This window comes from Diadema antillarum, unplaced genomic scaffold (genome assembly GCF_040938485.1).
Source record: "Diadema antillarum isolate AM-2024a unplaced genomic scaffold, OU_Dant_1.0 seq00000149_RagTag, whole genome shotgun sequence".
Taxonomy (NCBI): Eukaryota; Metazoa; Echinodermata; class Echinoidea; order Diadematoida; family Diadematidae; genus Diadema; species Diadema antillarum.
This window is the reverse complement of record NW_027271222.1, coordinates 662,491-679,417: the sequence shown is the minus strand read 5'-3', so window position 1 is coordinate 679,417 and position 16,927 is coordinate 662,491. Positions and strand designations below refer to the sequence as shown.

At 38.8% G+C, this 16,927-nt stretch overlaps 1 protein-coding gene across 1 annotated transcript in view; it reads left to right on the top strand.

The window, feature by feature from the left end:
* Positions 1–16,057, top strand: part of LOC139727740 (peroxisomal ATPase PEX6-like) — a 30,014-nt gene extending 13,957 nt beyond the window's left edge. The window contains exons 10-17 of the mRNA XM_071638719.1: positions 2,592–2,712; positions 4,595–4,679; positions 5,665–5,726; positions 8,689–8,797; positions 9,925–10,041; positions 10,879–10,956; positions 11,264–11,403; positions 12,886–16,057. Coding sequence (XP_071494820.1) covers positions 2,592–2,712; positions 4,595–4,679; positions 5,665–5,726; positions 8,689–8,797; positions 9,925–10,041; positions 10,879–10,956; positions 11,264–11,403; positions 12,886–13,025 — 852 coding nt within the window. The 3' untranslated portion in view covers positions 13,026–16,057. The remainder of the gene's footprint in view (positions 1–2,591; positions 2,713–4,594; positions 4,680–5,664; positions 5,727–8,688; positions 8,798–9,924; positions 10,042–10,878; positions 10,957–11,263; positions 11,404–12,885) is intronic.
* The last annotated feature ends 870 nt before the right edge of the window (positions 16,058–16,927 follow it).

The window sequence follows — 16,927 nt, the reverse complement described above, 5'->3', positions numbered from 1 at the left end:
GAAGAGCTCAAATGGTGGATTAATCATGTCTTTGAGGAGTGTGCACCAATTAAGCGTAACAGACCTACACTTGAGCTGCGTACAGACGCTAGTGGGCTTGGTTGGGGAGCCACAAATCTGTCCATTGAAACAGTAGGCAGATGGAACGATCTTGAAATGGAAAGAGCTAGAAAGAATGATATCAATTACCTGGAAACATTGGCAGCCGGGTTTGGACTGAAGTCCTTTTGCTCTTCTTTACATGATGTTCATGTCCTCCTTAGGTCAGACAACACAACAGCAGTTGCTTATTTGAATAACATGGGGGGTATTAAGTCCAAGGACTGTGACAGTGCAGCTAGAGACATCTGGAGGTGGTGCATGGAACATAATATTTGGGTTACTGCAGCACACCTTCCAGGGAGTGAGAACACTGAGGCAGACAACAGGTCTAGAAAGTTCAGTGACCGAAATGAATGGATGCTTAACAAGCAAGCCTTTAACAAACTAGTTTCAGTTTTTGGGCTTCCAGACATTGATCTCTTTGCGTCCAGACTAAACAACCAACTTGAGAGATATGTCACTTGGTTGCCAGATCCAAATGCAGAAGCCGTAGATGCATTTACGTTGGATTGGGGAGAATTCAAATTCTATGCCTTTCCCCCATTCTGTCTCATCCCAAGATGTCTTCAAAAAATTAGGACAGATAGAGCTGAAGGCATAATGGTAGTGCCAAATTGGCCCACACAGGCATGGTTTCCTAAGCTGAAAAGGATGTTAAAGGGTGAAGCAGTGCTAATTACAAGGAGTAGAAACCTATTAACGCAACCTGTAACGCATGAACCACATCCCTTGTATGATCGAATTGATCTTCTCTGTTGCAGGTTATGCGGCAGCCCTTCGAAAGGACAGGACTAAAGAAGGAAATTGTGGACATTTTGGCCGCTTCTTGGAGAGCCTCTACCCAGAAGCAATATTGTGTGTACATAAAGAAGTGGAAAGACTTTTGCAAGAGTAAGAAGAAAAGCCATCTTCGCTCTAGTGTTCAGTTTGTTTTAGAATTTCTTAGTGAGCTTTTTCATGTAGGAGGTCTTGGATACAATGCACTCAACACAGCTAGAAGTGCGCTCGCATCATTCCTAGTTCATGAGGATGGTGCCTCTACAGTTGGGAACAACATTTTGATATCAAGATTTATGAAGGGAGTTTTCCATCTCCGAACCCCAAGACCTCGCTATGTAGATACTTGGGATGTAAATATTGTGTTTTGCTATCTCAGAAAGCTGTCACCGGCAAATGCACTGAACCTACGAGATCTCACCAAAAAGCTATGCATGCTCATGGCTCTCATCTCAACACAGAGAGCACAGTCATTGCAGCTCCTGAATTTGGACAACATGATACTCAAGGGATCATCAGTTACATTTCATTTCAGCGAGCTACTGAAACAAAATAGGCCGGGAAATGCTGGCTACACACTGAGCATGAGAGCCTACCTTCCAGATCGTCGATTGTGCGTTGTCAGCTACATCAAAGCCTACATACGGAGGACTGAGGAAATTCGAGGTCAAGAGCGTCGGATCTTTATTAGTTTTCGCAGACCCCATGCGAAAGTTACGTCACAAACCATCTCCAGGTGGATCAAAGATGTTATGACAGCGGCAGGAATCGACACTTCAAAATATAAGGCTCACTCAACAAGAGCAGCTGCGACGTCAGCTGCACACAGAGCAGACTTGCCAGTTTCGTTTATCCTTGAGAAGGCAGGCTGGACGAATGAAAAGACTTTCAGAAAGTTTTACAGCAAACCCTTGCTCGATGATGGGAGCAAGTGACTCACAACTGCTCTACTAAAGAAATGACCAGACAAGGTAAACAATTTACCTTTTTGGTAAATGACAATTCATAGTCATTTCTGTTACCTTTCTTACAAATATAGCTGCTGGGCTTCAAAATCTCAATGTAGTCTCTTTCGGAGACTCCAGAAGTAAAATAGAAAGATTAAATGAGAACTTACCTGTTTGAAATTTGATCTTTATTTTACGAGGGAGTTGTAGGAAGAGAATACATTCCCTCCTCTCCCTCCCAAAGTTTTCAAACTTGAAGCTAAGTTCTCCATAATCTTTCAAATATCCAGCAGCCACATTTGATGCTTCGAAAAATGACTGCGCGTGCGCAAAGCGGGTCTCTCAATGTATTCTCTTCCTACAACTCCCTCGTAAAATAAAGATCAAATTTCAAACAGGTAAGTTCTCATTTAATCGTTCTATTTTTCATGAATTAAAAAAATCCAAGTTTTGAGATCATTCGTAGAATTTAAAATTCAGACAGGAATGTTTGTCAAATTTCAGGGAAATTTCAGCAAACATCAACACTCTTACTTATACTGACAGATAGCGTGGTTGGTTTTATTTTGTCCAATATCTGCAATTTTGATATGGCAATTTGCTGACAGGTCTTATTGCTTTGTCAGGGAAATGACATTTGGATTTTTAAAGATGTCTCAGCTGCTGTAGTCATCCAGGACCATTGCTTAACAGTTCATAACAAGATTAGTTCCAGACTTTTTGACAAGATATACTGGATGTTGATTTATCATGAACTATTTAAAGATACCTAATGTCAGCTGGGATGACGTTGGAGGCCTATCAGACGTCAAGGCTGAGATTCTGGACACCATTCAGCTTCCTCTACAGCACCCAGAACTCTTTGCAGCAGGCCTCCGAAGATCAGGTCAGTCATGGAAAGAGGTTTCGTATGGTTAAGGTAGTCAATTTTTCCCTCATCACAACAGCAGTCCTGAGATGCCTCTTGAGAAAATACACACAAATGATACTAACGTGATTAACAAAACACATTGCAGGGAAACATGCAAGTTATGCTTGGTCTAGGGAATAGTGGTGCATTCCAAAGTCTTTTGTTAATCCATGGCTCGACACTAACTTTTTTGTTTGATGGCCCGATGGGGCCACCAAAATCCTAAATTTCAAATTTTTGGTGGCCCGAGAGAAAAATTTGGTGTCGCGAAAAAAAAAAACACAATAAAAAACATTAAAAGTCCTTTTTTTTAAAAAATGAGTCAAATATGTAAGTTTTATGATAGTAAGAATTAGAAGTTGGACATATCTACTCATGAATTAAACTTGCAACACTCACTCTCAGGCACTCATTCAGTCCTTTTCATCCATCCTTTAAACATATTTAACTGCTAATTTCCGGCGCAAAAAGTTACGAATTTATTGACATACTTTTCAAAAAATTGTGGTGGCCCGAGGCGGGCCACCAAATTTGCCCTTTTTTGAAATTTGGTGGCCCGACTTTCATTTTTGGTGGCCCCGGGCCACCGTTAGTGTCGAGCCCTGGTTAATCATACATTCATAACAGTACTTTGGCAATGATTAACTGATAAAATGTCACCAGTTGGCATAATCTTGGTTTGGAAGTTTTTGTTGTTGTTTTTCAGCATGTGTATCCAAGAAATCTGAGGACAAGTAGTAGAAATATTTTTATATAATATATGGCACATGGATATTCTTTTGGCCACATGAGTGATGATCTGGGCTCTGTTTCATGAAAGTTGTCAGTGTCTGACAACTTCAGTAAAATCCTTGGTTTTGATTGGCTGAGAAGATCTGGTGTCTGACTGTTACCATGATGATTGTCAGAAACTGACATCTTGTCAGGGCTGACAACTTTCATGAAACGGTGCCCAGGTTACTGGTATTATAAATCATTACAAATTTACATGCATTTACATCACATAGTCCCTTTAAGTGGAGAACATGATAAAGCATTCCCCATTATGTGGAGACCACTGTATTTTGATTGACCATCTTTGCAAAATCTTATGAAATTCAAAGCTCTTCAGCCTTTGGAAAATATGCTGCTCTGGTATTGGTAAATTTACCGATTGTGTTTCAGTGCAGAATTCTTTTTCAGACTGGACTGCATCTTGAAGACTTGGTAGTGTGGGGAGACTTTGCGATAGCAAGGTTGGCTCGATTGAGTTAATTTTCGTTGCTGCCCACGAAGGTCCATTCACAAACCATGACAAGAACAGGCCTACTTGCACAGAATTGCCCTTCAGCACTATGCACTACTATATGCACTAATATATGCACTAAAGCATATGCTCATCAGTAATGTTCACCTCCAGTCGAGGTTCTTCGGTTGCATGCGTGCTGCAAATAAAGCTGTTTTATTTGTTAGTGGGATTCCCTATTAATACATGTGTATCTGAGTAGGGCCAACCTTTGCAATACACACTCTCTCAATGCCACAGGGTCTGTAGGATTTGGAAAGTCGATTTTTTTTTCTTCAAAATTGTGTCTCTCTCTAGTGGCTAGGTTACTTGACATTTCTGTGATGGGTTTTCAGAAGTAAAGTGAGACAAGTTATATATCATGGAAAAACTTAAGAGGTGGAGAAATTAAATGATTAAGCTACAACTCATGTTGTCAGGAAATCAATGTTCAGCCAGCAATTAGGCTTTTGTGGTAAGGGGTGTATATTTCATATCACAGGTGTGATGTCTTTGTGCAGTGTCACTCATTCACCATATAAACAAGGACACCACTTTTTCCATGTACACTATTTTGCCTTGTTTGCCATCCAGGTGTTTTGCTGTATGGACCTCCAGGTACAGGAAAGACTCTCCTGGCCAAAGCCGTAGCCACGGAATGTTCCCTCAATTTTCTCAGGTGAGGTTTGACATAATTGTGTACCCCATATGTAGAAGGAGTTGCTTCACATAACACTGGAATCCAATCAATTTCTATTAATGTATTTTAGTCAGTGCAGTGAAGGAGAATTATGAAGGTCTTTTTTATTTCATCATTGACAAATTCCAATAAAAATTTTTGCATCAGTGTCAGTTGAAATGTCAGTTTGATACCAACAGAATTACGCATACACCCAATCACACCTCTTCAATCAATTTAAAAATGACAGATTGGGCACACGGCTTCAGTACAATTGACTTTTTGAAAAGCTGCACCAATATGATGCTTCTTTGCATGAAGTACACAATTTGTTTTCACAAAACTGCGACAGCACCATGGTGCAATCACAAAATGAAATAATTCAAACATCAAAATTGAAGAAGAAAGGTTATTCTCACCTTTCCATGTGGTGATTTTTAGGAAAGATGGGGTTAGTAATGTGGAAGACATGTTAGAACAAGACACATGAGAGTGATTGTTTTTGCTCCGAAAACTTTGCATTATTTTCACATTTTTTGTCATTACCCCGACAGAAACTTTGACACATGATTGACAAAAGAAAATTGAAGAGAATTATTGATGAAAGCATAACAAAGCTCCGTTCCAAATACCTTTTCATATTTATTTGTGTCACACAATTGTGTCTGGAAAAGATCAAAGGTAATGTCACTGGCAAACCTGTGATCCTTTGCGAAATACACTTTGGCAATTGGCTCAGTGTATTCCCACATACCATTCTACGCGTAGTGCTGAGGCATAGAAAGTTAGTTATTATGTTTGGCGGAGCATTTACTGGGATGCCAGCAATAAGACATGCACGACTCCGAGATATGTGACTTTAAAAAAAAATGAACAATGACAATGGCTTGGATATGATCAGTACAAAAATTGTTTCTGCTTGTGTTCTGCCTTTTTAGCAGCTGACAAGGGTCTCTCAGTAACAAGTCATATGTTTCCATTTCAGTGTTAAAGGACCAGAACTGATAAACATGTATGTCGGCCAGAGTGAGGAAAATGTTCGTGAGGGTAAGATGATAATAATATATTACACTAATATGGCATGCACTAAACATTCTTGAATATTGGGGATTATCTGCATGTATAAGCTTCCTTTAGTTACCAAATTTTGAGATTGCTTGTGCCTGAAGTTAATGATGTCATAATCCTGTTGCACGAATTTGGTGAAGGAGAGATGCAGGAAGATTGGCAGATACAAAAGATGTTTTAATACACAAGAAATAAAGTTGACTTGATACTATATAGTTGCATAATGCTTCAGATCCCTAAAACTGGTGTTATATCTTTTTATGCCTCCGCCAAAGAAGTGGCCGGAGGCATTATGTTTTCGGGTCGTCCGTACGTACGTCCGTCCATCCGTCCGTCCGTCTGTCCCGTTTTGTTTTTGTCGATATCTCAAGAATCGTGTGGTGGTTTTACATCAAACTTTGTATGAGGGTATATTGGATTTTAGGGTCACGGGTCAAAGGTCAAAGGTCACAGGTTATTTTGTGAAAAAAAGGTTGAAAATTCATGTTTTTCTCCATATCTCGTAAATGGTTCAAGGTATCTTCATGGAACTTGGGATATATGCTTGTTCCAATGGGCAGTGATTATCTAGGGAAGTTGGGGGTCATGGTTCAAAGGTCAGGGGTCAAAGGTCAAGGTCAACTCCTCAAAATATCACTACTTTCCTTATATTTATGCAATGCCTGATGGTTTTTTTTTTAAAAACTTGCTGTATACATGTATTACCCGATATATATTCTGTGGGAAGTTTCTTGCCAAAAGGTCAAAGGTCAAAGGTCAAGTGAAAGTGCTGAATTGCACTTTTTCCTCCATATCTCAAAAGTAACTCAAGGTATCATCATGAAACTTACATATTTATGCATGTTCAACCTAACAGTGATTCTCTTTGGAACTGTGAGGTCAAAGGTCAAAGGCCAGGTTTAGATAATGCTATTTTCCCATTTGATACTGAAATTATACTTTTTCTCAATACCATGAAAATTACTCAGTGCATAAACTTATAAAAGGGTCAAAAGTCAAGTAAAAATCATCACTTCCCCCAAATACCTGCACTCTGACATTTTAATCATTCATCCAATTGAACCTAGTTCTAGGAAAGTGAATATTCAGCACATTTGTGTCAAACCCGTCATTCTAATAATATTTTGCCAATTGTGTGAAACTGTCATCACACATTGTCAAGACATTGTACTATAGACCTATTAGGAGAACCATGCATTATGGCGGAGGCATAGCAGTCGCCGTAGCGATATATCTAGTTTAATAATAATTTTCACTGAACCACCACAATTTATACTGAAAAGGATTTTCTAAATAGGCAATATATCAATAGCAACAGTTGGCATTGGAGGAAATTGTTGATTGGATGATTCCAGTGGTGCAGTTTCTAGAAATGTCTACAAGTGTAATACCCTGTAAATCTGGAGTGTGAATAATGAAGTCGGTTCTCTATTTGATGCAGTTAACCCCTCATTAAGACCTGATAATTTCCATATCGTAGTCAGTATGTAGCACATTAAATTCCCTCAAGGAACAGATTTAACTCTTTATGTGCCAAGGTGTAAACCCCCCGTGGGCCATATTATTCCAAGACGGCAAAGGTGTCATGCTTTTGGAGAGCATTCTGTTTTTTCAAATCTATGTAACTGTAATAGATTTTTGTTACTCTGGAAATGTAATGCACAAAGTTGTAGAGAAAAAGTCAAGCTTTGCTTCGATGTAAATTGTATGACAAATCGATGATTGTTTGTCTTTCAAATGACCAGTATCTACATTATTAAAGATGCGTGACTTTTGCTCACTGAACAGTGACCAAAACGTAAATTTCACTCGCAAATCCAGTAGGGAACACCGCTTGATAGCCAATCACCACATATAATACGAGCTGCATGTGGCAGGAATGGAATTGCGAGAAACACTTTTATTGCACTGTGGCATTTGGTGATTTATCAATCAGCTTGGGCGGGTTTGGGCATTTGAGCAGAATATAATGTGAACTTGGCACGACTGAGTCAGACATGCGAACATGGCACATAAAGAGTAAATGTAGGGCATAAATGTGTTTGATGTTTGGTGCAGTCAGGCTATAGGAGCTACTTGTAAAACAAAAAAAAAAAGGAATATTTCACCAGTACAGATTATTTGAGCATGGGAGTGGTATCAACAAAATTGTGACCCGCTACAACAAAAGGATCCGAAAATCGGGGGAGGACAATTTTCTGAAAATGGCATGATATTATTCCCGTACTCTTCTACTTTAATTTCATATATATAGCACAAGTCATAAAAGTACTTGGTTGCAGAGATATCAATGATCTTATCAGCGCATGTCAAGTAGTTGAGGATGTCAGAGTTTCGAGAAAAACGCCTTCAAAGTTGTCCTTCCGATACTATCATGGTCATGGGGAGGCGAGGCAGTTTCACCGCTTGACAATAGAAGGCATGCTCCTAGCGACCCTGCCATGTCCAGTCAAGCTTAGCGCCAGCGGTCTATGCACAACCAATTGGTAAGCAGGATGCCACGCACTGACCAATAATATCACTCCCTCGTTGCTAGGGGCGGAGTCTAGCTGCGGCGCTTAATCCAAATGTTCGGACACGTTTCTCTTACATTGAAAGTCGGAAAATCATGGCCCAGAAAAACGCTAATTTCTTGCCTTTCATTTGATCATTTAGCTTCGAAATTTTAGCAGATGATGGACAAAACATTAGACTACAAAATTATGCCAAAAACAGAAATCTGATTGTTTTATGACCAATTTAGATGATGTGACTTCAAACTCCATTTTCTCGGCTCGGCCGTCAGCGACTTTAGGATCCTTTTGTTGTGGCGGGTCATAATTGTTTATGTGTGTAAACTCAGCTACTACCTTGCTAATTTATATACACTGAAAGTGTTCACCATTCATGTAGCGTGTTCATTGGATGATGCTTCATTGTTGTATGTCTCCTCTGTTTTTAGTGTTTGTTAGAGCCCGCAGCGCAGCACCTTGTGTAATATTCTTTGACGAGCTTGATTCGCTGGCACCCAATAGAGGGCGGAGTGGAGACTCTGGGGGCGTGATGGACAGGTAAGGGTGTGGAAGGTTTTTGTATTGATGTTAATGTTTCAAGCTGTGCAATTCAACATTTGTAAACCATAATCTTTGCAAATCAATGATTTATCCAGTTGGACCAAGGTTGAGATATACTTTGGTGTAAAACTGAAAAATCTGGTGATGTGAATCTAAATACTGCAGATAAAGATAAGATTGTGTGTGAGAATGTCTGCCATACTTAGTGCAAGCAATCCAAAGTTCCATTAACAATGGTGACATCTTTACATAGGAGGCAACGAACAAATCAGCATTAGTGATGAACAAAGTATGCATAATAATTCAGCTAAAACTGCCTCAAAGCTCAGGATTTTGCATCAACGTTGTTTTATTGAGGGCACTTTCACATTGCATATTAAAGAGAGATTAGACGAGTTTCTAGGCAACATGTGGAGAAAACAGTTTTTCTTCCCCTGAACATTGCATTGTGATTATGAAGTGAATGTAATACATGATTCACAAAGTCAGTTGTCATTTTAATAGACCAAAAGAAAAAAAAATTGCATCAGTTCTTGGTAGTATTTCTGTTCACTGTCCAGGTACAATCGCTTCTAGAAAGCACCAACACTTACTGTTTGTAGTGTCTTATCTCATGCAGTAGATCAGAGGTCATGAGAAACATGTTAATGCCTATTTTTTATTGCCTTTTCTATCTACTGAGTTCGCCCCAAAATTCTCGGAAGCAGATTTTTTTTTATCTATCTTTTTTTATAAGACACAAAGCATTAACCCATTGAAGACTAGTCCCAAGTATACGCAGGGAGGTGTCTATGGAATATATGTGTTATAGAAAAATCAGTTAGTCGGCTATGGGTTAAGATGAAAGTTATGTGAACTTTCATCTCTCTGTCACCTGTTATATCACACATAACTAAGGAAGTCATTTAGTAATGTGTCTTGTGCAGTTGTGTTTCACTTGGTAAAGATGAATGAAATGACAAAAGTAACCTACCAGTAATCAGATATGAAGATACTTGATAAAAAGTCAATGGTCTAAGGTTACAGAGAGAAAAGTAACACACTTATGCTGAGAGAGAGACTCAAGCTGCAAGTTCTGTATATTTGTATAAACCAAACTTATTTCTTTGCATGTAATACAACAGGGTGGTATCACAACTGTTAGCCGAATTGGACGGTCTGCACAAGTCTGCCGATGTCTTCGTAATCGGAGCCACCAATAGACCAGACCTTCTTGATCCAGCCTTGCTGAGGCCTGGCAGGTAAAGAGACATTTATATTACATTACTCCCATATTCTTTGTCTATGAGTATACTATGGGTGTGATGATATTCATGGCTCTGCCCTGTCCCAAAGAATGGCAGAGGCCTCATGTTTTTGCATGGATTTTCCTAGTAAAAATTAGCAAATTTTAATGATTTAGACATTTTGTCTTCTTCTGGAAATATTATCAAATAGAATGGATAGAATAAAGTAAGGGAGACATTTCCATTGTACAGAGAGTGTAAAAGGTCAGTCCTGGAAGCCAGTAGTCAAGTTCAATGAACTTTGTCTACATTTACCTGAAGGGCTATGTAGTTATGGCAGAATACTGTATACCAGTTCTGTCTTGCACTATTTTTGTTTTCACAAATTTTGTGAGCCATCAACGTTTGGGTTACTAACGCACAAAAATATTACATCCTGCAATACTAATTAGTCATATAAATTGCTCAAGGTGGAAAATCAGTAAATTCTGTCTTCAAAATGGACAATACTTCTTTGTCATTCCATTAATGGGGTTCTTGATCACAAATTCAACCACTCCTTTGTAAATTGTCTCAAAAGTCCCGCTTTGTGAAATATAAGGCACATATGTGCAGTATATGACTGTGTGATATAGCAGATGCATTTCAGTTGACTGCACACTGCTTTCAAATGGTAGTTCCTTCAATGTCGCAGAATTTTATCTACATTAGTGTTTAAACACTGACGACTATTATGCAAAGTGTATGATTTTCTCATTTTCATCATTGTCATTATCATCACTGTTACTGCTGATAGAGCCAGTGTTCAGATCAACTAATGATTGCATGTATTTTTCTATATCTCTCTCCTAGATTTGATAAGCTGCTCTTCCTTGGCGTGAGTGAGGATAAATCTTCTCAGTCAAGAATACTCCATGCTCTTACCAGGAAGTGAGTAATTCGATTGACGTATGACGGTGAAGCCCTTCTCGTTATATGTTGTGATGAATGAAATTGACAATTCTCTGTCTGTAATTTGACCATTAAGTGAGGTGTTTTCCATGTGTGTCCTCTAAAGATTATTGAGTTTGTGCATTTGTACGGTTTCTTTCTTTCCTTGTCGAAAAAGATGAGAGGAAGCAATTAGCACATCCCATTATATGTAATTTGAATCCCTTTCGGTGTATGAAGTACATGACGTCATAGAAAGTTGAATCAAAGGTCACTGTCCTTCTCCTTTGTCGAATTTTCTCTCAAGGTTCAATCTTTCCCCAACCCTTGACCTTCACGATGTGGCCGAGAGGTGCCCAATGAACCTCACTGGAGCTGACTTCTATGCTCTGTGCTCTGATGCCATGCTAGGTGCCATCAAGAGAAGAATTGCAGCACTTGAGGCAGGTGAGTTCAAAGACTTGCGGATCAGAACTCTCACAGTGTATTGTGTGATTGAATTAGAAATGTAATTTAGTGGACCTGTGGAGTAACTAGAGAAAGCACGTGCCAATGAGTCATCAACACTGGGCAGTAGGCACAGCAAGGCTGTGTGGTGGTAATTTGTACTGTGTATATATTTATAAACATGAAACAAAATTTGAAAGTTTTGCATCGGTATGTACTAAATAGATATCGAAGAAAGAGTCAAATAAAGGCAACACAGGAGCCAAAAATTTGGACTGACATTTCTGTCAAAGACTTTATCAAAGTGAGACTGAAAATAAAGAAATAGAGTAAGAAATTAAGAAGACATACAAGTTGCCAATATACAAAAAATAGCAATGAATTTGGTAAAGGTCTTTGACTGAAACATCAGTCAAAATTTGTGGCTTCTGCAGTGTTTTTATTTTTAAGTGTCTGAAAAGAAATGTATTTGCCTAATATAAACGGAAACATAACAATCCGCTTTGAACGTTACGTGCCTGATAGGGCCACTGAAAGATGCAACCTATAGTCCTTTTGGAAATTTGGTGGCCCAACATCAATTTTTAGCAGCTGCAGACCACCGAGCCCCAGCTAATGTTGAGCGCTGTACCAGTTCAATGATCTGTAGCAGTGTATCACTACAAAGTATCAAATTCACTTTATTTTGGGGGTAAAAATATTTTGCATTTGCCAAATAATACTCTGACGGCATTTACCTAATTGGTATGACAGGATAATTACATCGCTAACTTCAGGCACAAACAATCTCAACATTTGGTTACTATAAGAAACTTTAATACATACTAGATATTAACCAATGTACCATTCACTTGACGAATCAGAGTGTTTTCTAACTGTCAAAGTTGACTTTCAGCCCGGGGTGGTAGAAATGTGCCTAAACCATTTAAAGATGATAAAACTCCATCCTTTTTTTATGTATTGAAATTACATCTCCACATTAGCACCATGACAATGCTGTTCAACAACCAGTCAATCATAACAGTGATTTGTCCCGGAAAATGAGACGAGGTATGAAAGAGGTCTTTTTCACAGAAAATCTGCAACCAATCTAAAGGTGTATTTTGTTTTCTTGTTTGACAGAGTCATGCAGTGCAATGTTTACCTTATGCCGGGCTCTACACCTTTTTTTTCCTCTGGTTTCCCATTCAAGATTTGAATCTTGAAATTTTATCTTGGTGGCCGGCAAAACAAATATATTGACCCATAGTATAAAGAGGATACATAACAATCCATTTTGAATTTTAGTTGCACCATTGAGCCATCAAAAGGTAATCCTTTTTTAAATTTCGTGGCCTGACATCAATTTTTAGTGGCCCCTGGCCACTGCTAATGTTGAGCCCTGCCTTATGAATAGGGTTATTGGAGGGCAGTAGATAACCGTCAGTAAGTAAGTAATGTGCTGAAGTGCACTCTGCTATCTCTGCCTTGTTTTCTTTGTAGGTAATACCACAGACCAGACCAGTGTAGTGGTAGAGGAGGAGGACTTTCACTCAGCTCTGTGTCGACTTGTTCCTTCTGTGTCAGAGGATGAGCTGACTCACTATCGGCAGATCCGCAGCAACATCACAAGAGGACTCTGAGAATTGCCCCCCCTCCCCCACCCCCCATCCCTGCTAATGAACAATTGCTCCTCATAGACTTGAAAGAGATGCTAGTTGTAAAGTAATGGCATGGAAGTGATATTCTGGTCAAATCAGTACACATAATCTACGGACTGTCCTCCTGTCATGATATTATACAGTGCACTCCCGCTATAACGAAATGCTCGGGACCAGCAGCTTTCTTTCGTTATAACGAAATTTCGTTATAACCGAACAAGTACAATATATAACGAAAACAAGGAAACCACGCATGTATCATAATTATTCCATTTGTTGAATACTCATCATACACTGGAAAGCTATGTGATATGGGATGGTACCTTTTTAATTATTTGAATATTACATTTAATTTTAAAAGAGAACATAAAGTTGTTTGTTATTGTCACACATGTGTAGAAAATGACGGTTTGGGATTCGGTTACAGTTCGCTCTTCCAAAGGTTCGTTTCTTACTAAACTTCGTTACTCCGAAGGCTCCTTATTCCGAAGTTTCGCCATTCCCAGGATTCGGAAGGTTTCATTTGAAGCTTTGCTCTTCCGAAGATTTGTTATTGCGAAAGTTCATAATTTAGATACAAATATGTTGTTCGTTTTCTGAAAGTTCATTGACCGGAAAATGAAATGACGTTTGTCATTCCGAAGGTTTGTAAATCAAAAGATGAGAAAGGTTCACTATTCTGAAGGTTCGTTGGTCCGAAGGTTTTTTAATCCGAAAATGAAATAAGGTTTGTTATTCCGAAGAAGGTTTGTTAAAAAAGAAATGAGAAACGTTAGTTATTTCAAAGGTTTGGTTATCTTAAGACGATTATAAGGTTTGCAATTCCTCAGTTTTGTTGTCCAGCCCACCGGAGGTGAGGGGAGACTAAGGGATCGCCTGCGGCGTTTGTCTGTCCAACCGTCGTCCATCCGTCCGCCATCCGTCCGTCCGTCCATCGTCCAACGCTATAAAAACTTGAATAACTCTGAACTCTGAGCTTCAATTTGAATCAAACTTGGAGGGAAGAGTGGTCATACAAAGTTTTACCTTTTACTAAGTATGAAGGTCACCTCATGGTTAAAGGTCACAGGCAGGGGTCAATGAACTTTTAGGGCCCAATGTTAAGTTTTTAGGGCGCATTTCGATTATGGGCCATAACTTCTGATCCGTAAGTGTATTTGTGACCAAACTTGGATGGTAGATGTACCTTGGGGAGTTGATGGTCACCACAAGGTCAAAGGTCACAGGCAGGGGTCAATGAACTTTTAGGGCCCAATGTTAAGTTTTTAGGGCGCGTTTCGATTATGGGTCATAACTTTTGATCCATAAGTCCGTTTGTAACTAAACTTGGGTGGCAGATGTCCCTTGGGGAGTTGATGGTCACCACAAGGTCAAAGGTCACAGGCAGGGGTCAATGAAGTTTTAGAGCCCAATGTTAAGTTTTTAGGGCGCGTTTCGATTATGGACCATAACTTTTGATCCGTAAGTGTATTTGTGACCAAACTTGAATGGTAGATGTACCTCGGAGAGTTAATGGTCACCACAAGGTCAAAGGTCACAGACCGGGGTTAATGAACTTTTAGGGCCCAACGTTACGTTTTTAGGGCACGTTTTGATTATGGGTCATAACTTTTGATCCATAAGTCCATTTGTGACTAAACTTGGGTGGTAGATGTCCCTCGGGGAGTTCATGGTCACCACAAGGTCAAAGGTCACAGGCAGGGGTCAATGAACTTTTAGGGCCCAATGTACTGTGCATTTAATTATGACTCCTAACTTTTGATCCATAGGTCCATTTGTGAACAAAATGAAAAAAAAAAGGTGTTTTACATTTGTGGGCGAGACACATTACAGCACTTGCCTTGTAAGTAGACTCACCTTTTTCACTTTTGGATTAACGAAACTATTTTTTCAATGTTCCGATTAACGAATGTTTGGAATTCATATCATTTTCGGACTAACGAACTGTCGTAATAAGAATCATATTTCATTGTCAGATTAATGAACCTTATTGATAACGAAACTTTGGAATAACGCCAAAATGTTCATCAGAGCAAACCCTATTTCATTTCAGAACTAACGGACATTTAGGTGTATCAGAATCTGTGTGTTTTGTAATAAAGAACCTTTGGAACAATAAAACGAACCTTACTTAATTTCAGATTATTGTATTACAATAATGCAAGTTCCCCTCAGAAACTGTGCGTGACACACGGAGCGAACACACAGTGATGTGAAGCTTTTGCCTATGCAGAGGCGCTACAAATGCTTGTTCTGCTACGTATTTTTGAAAGTGATCCGCATTTCGTTATAACGGAGCACATTTCTTTTGTTTCTCTTTGTTAGTGGTGCTCGGAAAAGACTTTTTTTAAAGAAAAATTTTCCTATAACCTTGTTCGTTATAAGCGAATTTTGTACCATAGACTTGAATGGTGATTATTTTGGGACCAGAAGTTTTACTTCGTTGAAACAAAATTTCGTTATAACCGTGTTCGTTGTAACGGGAGTGCACTGTATCATATTATCTTGAATGATAATCAGTGCAACATGATTATGATATCGTGATATCTTGTGAGTAGTGTGGTGTATACAGGCAAGAGTGATGATGCTGTACTTCCCATCACATGATGGCCGTACAGTCAACCTTGCGTTAGTTGAATGTATTTGGACTGAAGAAATAGATTTGACTTCGAGAAAATTCGACTTTATGAGGGATTAAAATCAAATGTAAAGAGAAGAGGACTTGAAAAGACCTTCAACTTGGGTGATTATTCAACTTATGCAAGGTCGACTTAAGCAAGGTCGACTATTTTTCTCAGTTAAGTTACTATAGGAGAAGGCAGCATAATGTTTTTACACTGTCACATGTTCCTCCTCAACTCAAGGAAACTGAAGCGAAAGTCAGATCAGAATTTTGTGCTTGGTTCATTTCTCATTCCGATGGAATTACATATATCTGTTATTTTGTGTGTGTGTGTGTGTGTGTGTGTGTGTGTGTGTATGTGTGTATGTGTGTGCAAATTGACAAATATTATTGTCAGACAGTGAATGAGTATATGGAAAATTACAATTTCAAATAAACTGAACAGTAAAGTGTGTTCAAGCATACCAGCATTTCACTGAAAGTAAAACTGAATTCTCAGAAACCTCTGTACACAAAAGTGTTATGCTATATTGTTTAAACCTCTCAGCATTTATTTTTAGTTATAGAGTCTTATTTTTGGTATAAGATACCCTTCCAAATGTATATGTTTCCTGCATAACCTAGATATTCAGCCAAAAGAACCATACACAAGAACCATACACACATACACACACACAGACACACACATGCACACCCACACACTCTCAAGACACTCTTAATTTCTGAAAATGCACAAACAGAAATTCTGAGAAAATAATTGTAATAGACCCAATACCATCATCACCATTAGTTCAGTTTTTAGAGCATGTTCAACTCTTCACGCAACAACATCTACATATTTTAGCAAATGTTTTAGAGCAGGCCCTACTTGTTGATGACTATAACCTGAGCCCCACACTCCATCGTAAGTGTAATACTGTACAGTCAACTCCTGTTATACTTGTACCAAAGTCCTCGGGATCAGCAGTTTTCTTTAGTAATATCAATATTTTGTAATAGCCAAATAAATAAACTGTAAAAAAAAAAAAACAAAAAAAAAAAAAACAGAGCCAATAATGTTAGGGCCTGAATTTACGTTGTCATTGTTGTGACCAGAATTTCGTCATAACTGTGTTCGTTATAATAGGAATGCATTGTAATGACAGTGGTGGCTACCGGTACTTGTATAGTGCACAGGTCAACCTTTTGACACTCCTGGCGCTGTGATACAAGTAATGACATGATACACAGGAACAAAGGAACAATTGAGCAACGATTAGAA